At 45.3% G+C, this 15,658-nt stretch overlaps 1 protein-coding gene across 1 annotated transcript; it reads left to right on the top strand.

The window, feature by feature from the left end:
• Positions 1-6,273: 6,273 nt before the first annotated feature.
• Positions 6,274-14,953, top strand: LOC133418983 (stonustoxin subunit beta-like). The gene is made up of 4 exons (XM_061707957.1): positions 6,274-6,349; positions 7,302-7,418; positions 10,802-12,277; positions 13,419-14,953. Exons 2-4 carry the CDS (start codon positions 7,307-7,309, stop codon positions 13,967-13,969), a joined length of 2,139 nt encoding a protein of 712 aa, XP_061563941.1. The 5' UTR covers positions 6,274-6,349; positions 7,302-7,306; the 3' UTR covers positions 13,970-14,953.
• The last annotated feature ends 705 nt before the right edge of the window (positions 14,954-15,658 follow it).

The raw sequence follows: 15,658 nt of genomic DNA, 5'->3' as shown, positions 1-15,658 counted from the left end.
ATGAGATCAAGTCAGACTTCAAAGATCTTTCAGGGAGATTGTGGCAGGCAGAGACCCGGATTAGCGACGTGGAAGATGATATTGCTGGAGAGAAAACTAAAATAGCAGCACTGGAGAAGCAGGTGTCTGAGCTCATCAATAAAGTAGACGACCTGGAGAACTGCAACCGTCGCTCTAATCTCAGACTACTGAAACTTCCGGAGAAAGTCGAAAAAGGTAATGCAGCTGCTTTTCTCGAGAACTGGCTACCCGCCGTCCTTGGCCCAGAGACTTTCCCTGCCCCGCCGGTTATAGAAAGAGCGCACCAGCTGCCAGGCGCGCCGCGCTCCACTACACTGCGAGTTATGATCATGAAGTTCCTCAACTTTCAGGACAAGACGTGTCTGTCAGGGTTTGACACTTCCCCCCAGTTTTTGACTTTCAGTTTCTGTCTTGCCCCGCCTGTGTCCCATCTGCCCTGATTGTGTCTGCACCTGTGTCTCGTCATGTCTCGTTATCCCTTCAGTATATCTTGTCTTGTCATTCCTTGGTTCCCTGTCGGTCCGTACTGTGTCTTCCTCCATGTCTCCTCGTACCTTTTTCATGATCCTGGTTTTTTGTTCATCCTGCTCTGCAGCGCCTTGTTTTGCCTTTTTGTGGATTAAATCCTTTTTGTTTTTGAGAACTCCTGCCTCCAGCCTCCCTCTGTCTCCTGCACTTGGGTCCTAAGAAAACCTAACCATGACAGAACGGACCGACCAGGTGGACCCAGCGGGAGACTACCTCACCATTTTGGACTTCCTCTGCCGTGAAGCGGCTAAAAACGTGCGCTGGGCCGAGGAGGAGTATTGGGACCCCTTTTGGGGAACGCGCCTGGCTCTGGGTGGGCCCAGGAGCCTGCAGGCTCAGGGGAGGCTACGACGACGGCGTCAGCGCCAGCCCCAGCCTGTTCCGGTGGGGGCCCTGGACGCACCTCTTCCTGTTCCCGAGGTGGTCCTGGACGCATCCCAGCCTGTTCCCCCCTTCTGGGGAACACGCCTGGCTCGAGGCGGGCCCGGGGGTTCTCAGCCCCAGGGGAAGCGACGGCGTCAGCGCCAGCCCCAGCCTGTTCCGGTGGGGGCCCTGGACGCACCTCTTCCTGTTCCCGAGGTGGTCCTGGACGCATCCCAGCCTGTTCCCCCCTTCTGGGGAACACGCCTGGCTCGAGGCAGGCCAGGGGGTTCTCAGCCCCAGGGGAAGCGACGGCGTCAGCGCCAGCCCCAGCCTGTTCCTGCTCCAGCGGTGGTCCTGGACGCATCACCCCCTGTTCCGGCTCCAGCGGTGGTCCTGGACGCCTCAGCTCCTGCTCGAGTTCCTCCTCCGGTGATGGTTTCGGACCCCCCCCAGCCAGCTCCGAGGACCCGTGCCCCCCCTCAGCCAGCTCCGAGGACCCGTGCCCCCCCTCAGCCAGCTCCGAGGACCCGTGTTCCCCCCAGCCCGCCCTGGATGTGGACTGTGGGGACATCTGGGATCTGTCCCTTGAGGGGGGGCCAGCACCCCGGACCCGGGTACCCCCGCAGCCGGCGCCTCGGACCCGGGTACCCCCGCAGCCGGCGCCTCGGACCCGGGTACCCCCGGAGCCGGCACCTCGGACCCGGGTACCCCCGCAGCCAGCGCCTCGGACCCGGGCTCCCCCGCAGCCAGCGCCTCGGACCTGGGTACCCCCGCAGCCAGCGCCACGGACCCGGGTCCCCACTCGGGCAGCTCCGGGGATCCTCTGCCCCCCGACTCCGGCTCCATGCATCCTGTCTGCTCCTTTTCCGGCTCCCCGCATCCTGTCTGCTCCTGTTCCGGCTCCCCGCATCCTGTCTGCTCCGGTCCCGGCTCCCCGGATCCTGTCTGCTCCGGTTCCGGCTCCCCGCATCCTGTCTGCTCCTGTTCCGGCTCCCCGCATCCTGTCTGCTCCTGTTCCGGCTCTCCGCATCCTGTCTGCTCCTGTCCCGGCTCCCCGCATCCTGTCTGCTCCTGTTCCGGCTCCCCGCATCCTGTCTGCTCCTGTTACGGCTCCCCGCATCCTGTCTGCTCCTGTTACGGCTCCCCGCATCCTGTCTGCTCCTGTTCCGGCTCCCCACATCCTGTCTGCTCCTGTTCAGGCTCCCCGCATCCTGTCAGCCCCTGTTCCGGCTCCCCGCATCCTGTCAGCCCCTGTTCCGGCTCCCCGCCTCCTGTCAGCCCCTGTTCCGGCTCCCCGCCTCCTGTCAGCCCCGACTCCGGCTCCCCGCCTCCTGTCAGCCCCGACTCCGGATCCTGAGGCGGTCCCGCAGCCCTCTGTTCCTGAGGCGGTCCCGCAGCCCTCTGTTCCTGAGGCGGTCCCAGAGCCCCGTCAGGTTCCAGAGCCCCGTCAGGTTCCCGAGCCCCATCAGGTTCCCGAGCCCCGTCAGGTTCCCAAGCCCCGTCAGGTTCCCGAGCCCCGTCAGGTTCCCGAGCCCCGTCAGGTTCCCGAGTCCCGTCCAGTCTCAGAGCCCCGCCAGGAATCCCCGTCACGCCCCCCGCCAAGACCCAGGCCTAGGCCTCGGGGACGCCCCCCGAGCTCTCTCGCTGGTCTGCTCGGTCCCGAGGGCGGCCCCCGGAGCTTTGGCCGTGTGTGGCCTGGCCTTTTTTAATTTAGTTATTTATTTATTTATTCTCTTATTTATTTATTTATTTATTTATTTATTTATTTTTTATTTATTCTTTATTTATTTATTTTGTTTTTTGTTTTGTTTTTTACACTGTATCTTATCCAGCTCAGGGAGTGGACTTGGAACCTATGGATACTCAAACTGGGTTTCTGAACTGGGCTTCTATGATTATTATCTTTTTTTTTTTTTTTTTATTCAGTTATTCCTTTTTTTCCTCTCTTCTTTTATTTATTTATTTAATTTTTTTTCTTTGATTTGTTTTTTTTTTTTTTTTTTTTTTTTTTACACTGTATCTTATCCAGCTCAGGGAGTGGACTTGGAACCTATCGATACTCAAACTGGGCTTCTATAATTATCTCCCTTTTTTTTCTCTCTCTCTTTACACGCACACAAAAAGTGAGGATTTTTGTGCCTCTAAAATGCCCTTTTCTTTTTTTTTTTGATCAGAATGGGGAAAATGTGTGATTTGTCCAAAAGTATACTGTTTAATTGTATTTCTGAATAGACTGACGGGTTCGAGTTTCAAGTTGCACTATTTCTTTGTGTTTCCAGTAGACTGATATGTTTGGGATACAAGTAATACAGTTTCATGTATTTCCAGTAGAAGTTTGCGTGGGGTCAGGTCACTGTATGGGTTGGGTTTGTATGGGTTGATGGGCTAAAAACAACTCATCATATCTCTTTACATATGGGTTCTTTTTGTGGCTTTTGAGGTTAAGATGCAATGTTTTCCCTGACGTTTATTAAGTTGCGGGATCAGCGCGATAGGAAGTAGTAAAGTATGCTGATCAGTGAATCAGTGAGTTTCACACTGCGGCCTCCAGCAGTAGTGATAGGGCTTGGGGTGGGAGGGTGGGATGTTTGCACTTTGTTTTTTCGTTGTTTTTTTAAGTTTTGGTTTACTGTGCCTTCTGTTAATGTATTTTTCCATTATTTATGTGCTGTTACTGCTACAATTTCTCTGTCCAACACTGACTCTGTGACATAGGTGGGAAGGGGCGGGGGCATTTATAGTGGTTACATCTCCAACCATTCGGTCAATCCTTTCTCATGGCTAGTACAGAAAATTATTATAAATTAAAAAGTATTGCTTAACGTTTGTGGCAAAACACATTTGTTGTGAATCTATAGAAACTGTTGGGGATCTGCCAAACATGAATCATAAGATAAGATAAGATAAGACAATCCTTTAATAGTCCCACAGAGGGGAAATTTGCATGTTTGCAATTTGCATGATAACTTTTGTGTCCTGACAGGTAAATGCCACAGGCATCATTTCATGACTTCACCCTGATTCCCACGATTTATAGAGCTGCGTGTTTCTCCCGACAGGTGATCCTCCTCAGGTGATCAGCCGTTGGGACATAGTGTCAAATCTCGTCAGACACGTGGTGTCTTCAACATGCCACCTGTGGACACAAATGTGGAAGGAATGACATGTTTCCATGGGGTGAGGGAAGTTTACATGTCATGGTTGAATATCTCTATGTTGTTTTGTGGTGGCAAAAATTGTTGTTCAAAAATGAATGTCAGGACACCTCAGCTGTCTTTCTGAAGTTTTAATGAAAAGAGGAAAAACATTCAATGAATGGAGCCATACAGTCCAACCGGTCACATGAACCGTCAGTCCTGAGTGAGCTGAACGTGTTTAGAGAAAAGTTATCTTATACAGTAGTTAATGCGGTTTAACACAATCAACAGTCGTATTGATCTTTTTATATCCACTAATGTCAAGCCAGATGTTTCGGCAGCGGCCATATGGGAGTCATGTAAAGCTTTCTTGAGGGGAGAAATAATATCTTACTCTGCTTATCAGAGGAAGATTGCTATGGAAAACAAGGTCTCCCTCTCCAAGGATATAGCGGAGCTGCAGTCAATATGTGTGGATACACCTAATGCAGATTTTCTTAAGGATTTACTCACGAAAAAGGCAGAATATGACATTCTAGTCTCCAAAGAAACAGCACAGTCTTCACTAAAAACCCGCCATAACTATTATGAATTTGGCGATAAACCAAATAAGTTGCTTGCTCACCAAATTCGACAAGCCTCCTCATCAAAACACATCACCCAAATTAACACAGATACTGGACCTGCCATTGATCCTCAATCCATTAACGATCAGTTCAGATATTTTTGCGTCATTATACACCTCTGAGTGCCCGTACAATAAAACACAATACGAACGCTTTTTTAATTGCTTAGATTTCCCTTTTATTAACTCCGAAGTGTCCTCTGGTCTGGATGCACCATTTACAATAAATGAGCTTAGGAGTGCCTTAACACTTATGCAGAGTGGGAAATGCCCGGGCCCTGACGGGTTCCCGGCTGAATTTTTTAAAACCTTTGCAGATTCACTGTCACCCCTATTACTTAATATGTTTTAACGAATCACTGCAGAAAGGTTCACTTCCTCTCACTCTACACCAGGCTACTATATCCCTAATATTGAAGAAGGATAAAGACCCACTGTCCTGTAGGAATTATCGCCCTATCTCTTTGCTGTGTGCAGACGTTAAAATACTGGCTAAAATGCTGGCTAGGCGCCTGGAGACTATCATCGCTCCAGACCAAACAGGGTTCTTAAAGAACAGACAATCCTTTCACAATGTCCGACGTCTGTTTGATATTCTGTATTCATCCACAACCTCTGATGACCCTGAGCTGGTCATTTCTATGGATGCCGAAAAGGCGTTTGACCGGGTGGAGTGGCCCTACCTGTTTTACACTCTGAAACGTTTTGGCTTTGGCGATACATTTATTTCTTGGATCAAACTTTTGTACACATCCCCCCTTGCTTGTGTTCGCACGAACAATGACTATTCTGACTATTTCTCCCTCAGTCGTGGTACCCGTCAGGGCTGCCCACTCTCTCCACTACTTTTTGCAATTGCCCGAACATTTCATTGAGAGATAAAATCAGATTTGTTAGTGTGAGCATCACATTTACACACAGCAATTTGTTTAGGCAGCAACATGGCATCCAGGAGGGCGGTCACCAGGACGTGGTGTGCATTCGGTCTACCTGTGGAAGTCAAAAAATTCCTGTTATGCCAAATTTGGCCAAAATCATGAACAACAGCCCAGGTGTATCTGCTGTCAATGTAAATGTTGACAGTTATGTATAAAACATCAGGACTGAAACATGACTGTGCTGCATCACAGAAATGCAACACTTCAAATTAAAAAGTATTGCTTAAAGTTTGTGGCAAAACACATGTGTTGTGAAACCAAAGAAACTGTTGGAGAACTGCCAAACATGATAACTTCCATGTCCTGACAGGTAAATGCCATAGGCAACATTTCACAACTTCACCCTGATTCTAACAAAATCCTGAACTTATATGATCAAACTCCTGCAATCTGTGTTGTTCCAGATCACTTCACAGATGAAAGCACCTCAGCTCTTCCAGCTAATCCTCTGTTGCATTAATTCGAGCCAGGGGATTGATTCTTAGTTAAGAGACTTCGTCAGAAACACTGGAGATTGCTGAGGCGGAATGGTCCTTTCCAGGTTATTCAAACATTAGGTTGGCCACTGATCCAGCTGATCCAGCTGTGGGCGTGGCCTGAGAGGAGGGAGGATATTTCAACAGTATAAATGACTCTGTAACATCAGCAACCTTCACGCTCCAGGAAATTCCAGGACGCTCCAGGCTGAAGGGAAGAAGATTCACCTGCTGACTGTTTGAGTGACACCACTTTACCAGGTGAGGACAAAGAGAGACGTGGAGGAGGTTTCTTTACTTCCAGTCCCGCTGCATATGTCACCGTTATCCCTCCACCACTGTACTTGACAGTGGGTCTGGGGTGTTTCTGCTGAAATGTTGTGTTTGGTTTTCTCCTGGATATTGGTTCTGGATATTAAGGCCAAATATCTCCACGTTGGTCTCATCTGTCCAGAGGAAATTTTTCCAGAAGTCTGCAGGTTTGTTCAGATGCAGTTTTGTGAAACTCAGTCAAGCCTGCGTGATCTTTTCAGAGGTTTTCTCCTGGAAACTCTTCCAAATGTTACTGATTCAGTCTTCTTCCAGTTTTAGAGGCACGGTGGTGCAGCTGGTAGTGCAGCTGTCTCGCTCCTAGAAGGTCCTGGGTTCAATTATTGCCAGGACACTGTGGGTGCTGAGTGCATGTTATGTTCTCCCATGACTTCAGCGCCCACACCCTGGGTGGGGTTGGCGAAAGGGCCTTTCTGTGTGGAGTTTGCATGTTCTCCCCGTGTTCCCTTGGGTAGCTAATGTGAGCTACCCTCACAAAAACATGCAGCAGTCCTGGGCTACACATGGGGTTGGGAGGATCTGGCCGGAATAACGTGATCCTTCCACGCGCTACATCCGTCCAGATAAACCCCACCCTGTCTGGTGAAAAGAAGCGGCCTGCTCATTCCTCAGTCATGCTGTCATGGACTTTAACATTTAACATGATCAGTGAGTCCGAGGTGCAGCGATTTTATGAACATTTCTGTGTTTCTGAACGGTGCACAGCCTGACTTTGGTGTAATTTTGGAGAAATTTGCTTTTGAAATTCACAATTGTTTGACTGTTTCAACTAGTGGATAATCTGTCTCTCTCTGCAACTACTGCGATGCACTGGTGATCATTTATGCATTTTAATTCATCCATCCATCCATCTCATGTATGTGGGTGTTTTTTCTTGTTGTAGGAAACATGGCCTCAGCTGAAGGAGACATGGCCTCATCGATGATGGTAGTAGCAAGTCTGGGTCGACCTTTTACGTTGGGGATGCTTTACGATGCTCGGAAAGATCAACTCCTCCCAGGTAAGACCAGGATCTTTTAGTTCTGACTTTGAGAAATCGTCAGTTCATCCGTTTGCAAGAGTTTTGATGGTTTGATTAAAGCTTAGAAACTCGTGAATGTGGTTTGTAGTGTAAAACAACAGTCAAACATTCAACCATAAATCAGTTGGAACAATGTTGAAAATACAAAAAAAAAATTAAAGCTGCATGGCCACCGTCCCCCATAAGCATATCAGAAATGACACCACACCGGTTCGGGCGGTATTAACTGCCGAAGGAATGGCATAAATCTCGCCAAAATGACACGATTAATTCAAAATGGCTGACTTCCTGTTCGGTTTCGGCCATGGTGCCAAGAGACTTTTATTTAATTTGCGCCATGATACAGGTGTGTAACGATTTTCATGCATGTACGTCAAACCGTATTGTTGGGCTTGAGGCAAAAAGTGTTGTAGGGGGCGCTGTTGAGCCATTTTGCCACGCCCATTAATGCAAACCATTAAATATCAAATTTTTCGCCAGGCCTGGCTTGTGTGCAAAATTTGGTGACATTTGGGGCATGTTTAGGGGGGCAAAAAGGCCCTCATTTTGTCAGAAGAAAGAAAGAAAGAAAGAAAGAAAGAAAGAAAGAAAGAAAGAAAGAAAGAAAGAAAGAAAGAAAGAAAGAAAGAAAGAAAGAAAGAAAGAAAGAAAGAAAGAAAGAAAGAAAGAAAGAAAGAAAGAAAGAAAGAAAGAAAGAAAGAAAGAAAGAAAATGAATGAATGAATAAATTCCTACAGATACAATAGGGCCTTCGCACTGTAAGTGCTCAGGCCCTAATAAAATTGTGTTAACTTAAGTAAATCAATTTTGAAACAGACAAAGTCCACTTTTTCAACAGCTTAGCCTTGTTTGGACGTTATCACATATGTACCACATATGACTAAAAGTGGATTTTACTTGACATGATGTAGCCTAGACAACCTGACAGGAACTGACACAGAAAACATTGGTTTCAATAGAAAACACCATACATAAGTCCAGGAGTCTCTTATACGAATTTATGTGCGTTCTAACATGCAAATTCCGTCATTTGATGGTACCAAACTACAAAGTAGTGTATATATATGTGTATGTCATATATATATATATTGGTGATGTCAGGCAATTAAAAACATTAATCTGATTAATTACAGGATTTACAATTAATTAATCTAGTTAATTGATCTAATTAATCGCATTTTGATCTCATATCTGCTGAAGGTCCCCAAATAAAGAATTTGAATTCTAGGACATTACAAAATTGCAGTGCATGACTAATCAATGAATATGCTGCTTTTGAATATGAAGATTTGAAATCCACATTTTTATTGGTGAAAAGTGTAAATGAATTAAATAAATGAAATTGAAAAGAAAAAATATCTTCCTGTTCAGATGGTCGTGCATCGGTGCACGTTGGCCTGGGTGAGTGGTTTTTAGTGGTTTGGTCAAGACACCATTCCTCCTTGAGGCCCTCGTCTTCCACGATGGAAATTGGCCTGCAATCAGCAGCAACCCACGATTGAGTCTGTCAGTTTTTCTGTCGTGGCTTTGCTCATTCGTTTCCCAGATTCTGCAAGCGTGGGTTAGTCCCTGTAACGTTTACAGTGGAACTTGTCCAGACATGTTTAGCGTTTAAATGATCATTCAGGCTGGAGCAGCGCTGGTGATAGGAAAATTCTCTTTTACAAAATTTACAAATCACTGCGTTCTTGTTGATAGTCCTGTCTTCTTTCTTTTTATAGATAAACTTGCCGTTCAAAGGCCCTAGCAAAGATTTTCTCGCCTTGCTCCCCTGAGCCGCTTCCAGGGGTGTCACCTGCTTTGTTTGTTTGACTAGCAATGCAGGTGGGAAGTGACTTGCCACTGCCAAGTGGCCTACGGGTCCTTCAATGGGCCAAATTTCAAATGCTTGCACATTTTGCTACTCTTAATTAATTGCGTTCATTTTCATAACGGGTTAATTAGCAGTGTAATTAATTAATCTAATTAACCCGCTAAACTGACACCCCTATATATATATATATATATAAGGAAGTGTATGTATATATGTATAAGGAAGTGTATGTATATATGTATGTATAATTTTAGGGCCCGAGCACTTACAGTGCGAAGGCCCTATTGTATCTGTAGGAATTTTTTATTCTTCTTTATTCTTCTGGTGAAAGGAGGGCCTTTTTGCCCCCCTAAACGTGCCCGGAGAGTCACCAAATTTTGCACGCAAGCCAGGCCTGGCGAAAAATTTTATATTTAATGGTTTGTATTAATGGGCGTGGCAAAATGGCTCAACGGCGCCCCCTAGAAAACTTTGTGCCTCAAGCGCCACAATACGGTTTGACGTACATGCACGAAAATCGCTACACACCTGTATCATGTCGCAACCTAAAGAAAGGTCTCTTAGCGCCATGTCCGAAACCGAACAGGAAGTCAGCCATTTTGAATTAATCGTGTAATTTTGGTGCAATTTATGCCATTCCTTCGGCAGTTAATACGGCCAGAACTGTAACGTGCACCCAGGTGTGTTATACATCAAAATGTGGGTCTCCATCCTGCGACAACGCGCATTACTTTTCTCTTTCAAAAGCGTTGTTGACGGTGGCAACGCTAGACGCCAAAAAGCGTGCCCCCCCTTCATCTGATTGGTCCATATTTGATAGTTCCCCAAAAGTCACCAAATTTTGCACGCAAGCCAGGCCTGGCGATAAATTTGATATTTCATGGTTTGCATTAATGGGCGTGGCAAAATGGCTCAACAGCGCCCCCCGGAAAACTTTTATCTGCCGTAACTTTTGAATGGTTTGACATAAAGAGTCGTGGGTGGTGTCATCGGACTTGGTATTTAATCCTTGACCTTTATTGGCCTGAATTAGTCCCGCTCCTTCTTCTGATTGGTTGTCCCTATTTTCTGCTATAACTTTTGAATGATTTGAGATAGGAAGTCGTGGGTGGTGTCATTTCTGATATGCTTATGGGGGGCGGTGGCCATGAGTGCGAGGGCCCGTCATCGCTGCTTGCAGCTTTAATTTTTTCTTTTATCTGATCTCTTTCTCCCCCATAATATGTACTGGTTGGCCACGTGTATATGAATTCATATTATATTAGTATATGAGCAGTCTAGATATTTGTATCTAAACTATATATATGTCGTCTATTTTATTCTTAAACAAGTTAAACATTCACTCACACACACTACAACACATCACAAAACTCACCAAACTGCACCCATCACTGTCTTGTCTTTTCTTTCTTGCTTTATCACGTTTCAATTTTGGTGATCTTAGTCAACTTTGGCAGAATTAAATATAGACAACATATATACAGGTATGTTAATGTTTCTGAGGACCTGGTTTTTCATTTTAACCCTGCTTTGATCTCATGTCTTAAAGGTGTCACATTGTGGGATGATAAAACTCTTAAAGAGAAGATGATTCAGGATCCTCAGAATAGCAGTCAGTTTCAAATCGCTGCATCTGATTCCTTCAAAGAAAAGGCTAATCTGCTGGATGTTGATGCCTCCCTGAAGGCCAGTTTCATGTTTGGACTGATTGAAGTTAGCGGATCCGCAAAATATCTGAACGATGCGAAGAAGTCCCACCGTCAGAGCCGAGTGACGTGTCAGTACAAAGCGACCACCGTCTTCAAACAGCTGACTGCTCTTGACTCCAAGAACATCCAGCAGATCGATGATTCTGTGAAGACGTTGGCCACTCACGTCGTCACTGGCATCCTTTATGGTGCAAACGCTTTCTTTGTGTTTGATAGCTCGAAGTTAGACAGCAGCAATGTTCAGAAGATCGAGGGCAGCATGCAGGCTGTGATCAATAAGATCCCCTCATTTAATTTTGAGGGCAAAGTGAACATGAAGCTGAGTGAGGAAGAAAGAGACATGGCCAATAAGTTTACCTGCAAATTATACGGAGACTTCATTCTTGAAAGCAACCCTGCAAATTTTGAAGATGCAGTGAAGACCTTCATTCAGCTGCCAAAGCTACTGGGAGACGACGGAGAAAACGGGGTTCCTCTGAAAGTCTGGATGATGCCGCTGAAGAACTTTGATTCAAGTGCTGCAAAGGTCACCTCAACCTCACTGCCTGAGATCAGTCCTGGACTTACAGTAAAAGCTCAAGATCTTCTGGAAGAATTTCAGGACCTGAAAATGAGATGCAACGATTGTCAGGAAGAAAACAATCATTTCCCAGGGATTCATGACAGGCTGATTGATTTCCAAAATCTGTGTGACAAGTACATCGCTGGAGTCAAGGAGAAAATGGCAAAGACTCTTCAGTCCCTCAAGGCAGGAGGCAAAGATGCGACGGGTTTGGATACTGCCTTTGATGGTGAAGAAACATCCCCATTCAGTTTGGCGAAATTAAAGAAATGGTTGGAAAATAAAGAGCGAGAAGTCAGCGTCATCGCTTCCTGTGTGGAGATGATGGAGGGAGCAAAGATCGTCAGGAATCAGGCAGAGTTGGACAGAGAGCTTCTTGATCCAAAAGTAGAAGATGTTCTGTGCTTTGTCTTCACCTCTGTGGAAACTACTGACCCCTATCTTCAGGAAATGTGTGATCGCCTGGATCCGCTGCACTCAACTTCTGCCAAGGACGGAAGTTCATGCACCAAGTATTTCTTCTCAGCAGACGTGATAAACAAAATGAGAGAAAAAGCCAAAGAGTTCGGTGAACTTCACAGAGCCCTGAAGAACAACAGCAGATACAGATTCCTTATAGCAGTTATATCAAATGACAAATATGAAGGAGCAAGCATCTACCACTACAGGAACATCGTCCAACTCACTGATGACTTCTCAAAGCCTGATGTCACTGATGTGGAAAACATAACCAACAAAAGAGATCTAATGTGGTGTAAGTCACTTTTCGCACATCGTTTTCTCTTTTCTACCAAATGGAGTGTAGTTACTTTCCAACACAAACCTGACTGGACCAGACTTTCACTGCTCACGATTCATTTTAGGGAGGTTATTCTCAGGAAAAAGAAAACAAACTTTCTTTTGACCAGTAGCCAATGTTTACAGCAATACTCCAGGTTTCATCAGTGACAATGTAGACATGATGTTCTGATGATCTTAACATCAGTAAGGTCATATTAAGAGTAAATAATTATCAGATGATCTCATTGTAGTCTTTGGCCAATTTAGACCTGGCATTAAAATGCACACAGAGAAATCTGATCACAAGTGATCAGCTTGGGTTCACATCTAGCTCCTAAGTTTGATTATAATACACTTGCACTTCCTCCACTGACCACGGTCAAAAATCAAATGAGGGTTAGAATCATCGACTCTATACATATTATACTATCTATTATATTTTATATATATATATATATATGTATATATATATATATACATATATATATATATATATATATATATATATATATATATATATATATATATATATATATTATTACAAATATGACAAATACTCTAGTTTCAATTGAAAAAACTACAACAAAAACCTATGATCACTTTGAAGTTATTGCTGAGTTCCAGTTACCTCTGAAGTCAGAACTTCAATGATGTCAGACCTCAACTTACCAGAGTTGACACTGTCTGTAAAGTCGGAAAATGAACATTTCCCAACGTCATAGCAGCCGTTGATGCTGCTAGACGGTGTTTGCAATAATAATCGATAACATGCTGTGTAAGGTGTAGCATGTATAGGAAGCATATAAACACGTACAGTATGCTCATAGAAACTGAACGGTTCCCTGTGAATGTTAGACGTAAAGTGAATAATAATAATAAAAGTAGTCTGCAGGGGACTTGGTTGATGCGATTAGAAATCACATTTTGACAACAAAAAGGATTTACTGGTAAATACCTTAAATCTGATGAGATTTACTAATGTTGGACTGAGTAGGGTGTTTTTGAGCAGGAATCTCAAAAAAATATATTAGGAAGTGTTTTACAATTATCAATCAAGAAAAATCTGTAACTGATCATGAAGTCTGATCACGATCTGGTCTTCTTCTCTCCATCAGATGCCACTGATCTCACCCTGAATCCAGACAAGGCACATCCCAACATCCTCCTGTCTGAAGGAGACAAGAAAGCGACACAAGGAGAAGAGCAGTCGTATCCCAACCTCCCTCAGAGATACGATCATTATGTTCAGGTTCTGGGCAGACAGGAGCTGACTGGTCGTCATTACTGGGAGGTGGAGTGGAGCGTTACTTATGAGAAGAATCTTTCTGTAGGTGTGACCTATGCTGGAGCTCCATGTAAAGGAGAGCTTGACATGTGCCGTTCAGGGTTCAATGACATGTCCTGGTCTTTTGGCCATGGGTTAAGAGATGGCTTGTTTTACTATGCTGATCATGGTGCAAAATGTGTCTATTATGATACTGATCCCAAAACTAGCATCAGCCAGCTGGGAGTGTACCTGGACTGGTCTGCAGGGACTCTGTCCTTCTACAAAGTAATTGGTGACAAACTGATTCACTTTTACACCCACAAGACCAAATTCTCTGAGCCTCTTTATCCAATCCTTCATTTGAATGGTCACAAAACTTTCATTCACCTCTCTCTGTAAACCTGGACCCACAACCCAGCCAGCATTTATATGTGGGTCCCGCATGAGCTGAAAATAGATCCCAGAGGGGTTTAGACATGGGTTAAATAAATAGGAAATCCTATTTTTGTCAGATGTAGAGATAAAAAAAAAGAGATTAAAAAAAAAGTGTGATCAACAGTAATCTTTTGTAATCAAATATATGATCAATAAAGCATAAACAAGTAGCTGATTTTCTGAAAGTTTGAGTCTGGCCTGCCATACCTGTTCACTTCAACCCAAGGGCCTGCTGTCCCTCAGGTTGCTTCCGCTAGCCAAGACCACAACTATTTGAGGTCTTTGTGTCTAAAAGGAAATTATTTAGGATGGATGTCCAGGCTCGGGGTTTAGTGGGGAAGGATGTTATGATAAGTATACATGAATTATTGGTGAAAAGATGTCATGAATAGATGTGAGGATGATGTAAAATTTATTTTTTTCTGTTTATTCTTGAGAAAAACCTCTCTGAGCCTCTTTATCTAATCCTTCAGTTGAATGGTGACAAAACTTGAATTCACCTCTCTCCGTAAACCTGGACCCACAACCCAGCCAGCATTTATACGTGGGTCCTGCAATAGCTGAAAATAGATCCCAGAGGGGTTTAGACATGGGTTTAATTAATAGGAAATCATATTCTTTTCAGATGTAGAGATAATAAAAAAGTGTGATCAAGAGTAATCTTTTGTAATCAAATGTATAATCAAGACAGCATAAGCAAGTAGCGGATTTTCTGAAAGTTTGAGTCTGGCCTGCCATCACTTCAACCCAAGGGCCTGCTGTCCCTCAGGTTGCTTCCGCTGGCCAAGACCACAACTATTTGAGGTCTTTGTGTCTAAAAGGAAATGATTTTGGTGAAAAGGTGCCATGAATAGATGTGAGGATGACATATGATTTCTTTTTTTCAGTTTATTCTTGAGAAAAATTCTTGTCTTTTGTGTAAATGATTTTGAACAATAAAAATCGTAAACCAGATTTTGAAGACTCCTCTTTTTCTCCACTTTTCTGCAACTATTGGGTAAAAGTTTAAGACGAACATATGGAAGAAGTCTTCAGTGTTCAGTGGGTGTGTTTAAACCAGTGGGGCTTCTGGGTAGGTGTTTAGGGGCTGGTTGTTGACACTTGTCTCCATTATTAGGAATGGCCATGAAATGAAGAATGGCCCCTGCTGCCCGTGCAGGCGGCGCTCCTTTGGTCCTGGAGGGCCACTTTCGTGGGGGCGGTTGCAGCTGCCCGTGTCGGCGGTCGGGGTGGCCCCGTCTCTCCGGGCAGGCTGGCCTCTCACCGGGTGGGGGTCGTTGGCCTGGGGGGTGAGGGCCTCTTGGCCACATGTCCGGCCCGGGCCGGGTGGACGGGGTTCGCCTGGGTCCCGGTCCACCACCGTGGGTTCCCTGGCAGCCGCTGGGAGGGGGCGGGCCTCGCTGGCGGTGGGTTTCCTCCCGCCCTCTGTGGGGTTACTGGTGGCCTGGGTTCCGGATTCTTCCTTGTCGGCCTCTGGTCTCGCGGGTGGCGGGGTTGCACCCTCCCTCCTCCACCACAGTTACAGTTCAGGTGGAGCATTGATAGGACTATTACACACACACACACACACACACACACACACACACACACACACACACACACACACACACACACACACACACACACACACACACACAAATATTCACACACATA

This window comes from Cololabis saira, chromosome 19 (genome assembly GCF_033807715.1).
Source record: "Cololabis saira isolate AMF1-May2022 chromosome 19, fColSai1.1, whole genome shotgun sequence".
In the NCBI taxonomy this organism is placed as follows: Eukaryota; Metazoa; Chordata; class Actinopteri; order Beloniformes; family Belonidae; genus Cololabis; species Cololabis saira.
This window is presented reverse-complemented; position numbering and strand designations above follow the sequence as displayed.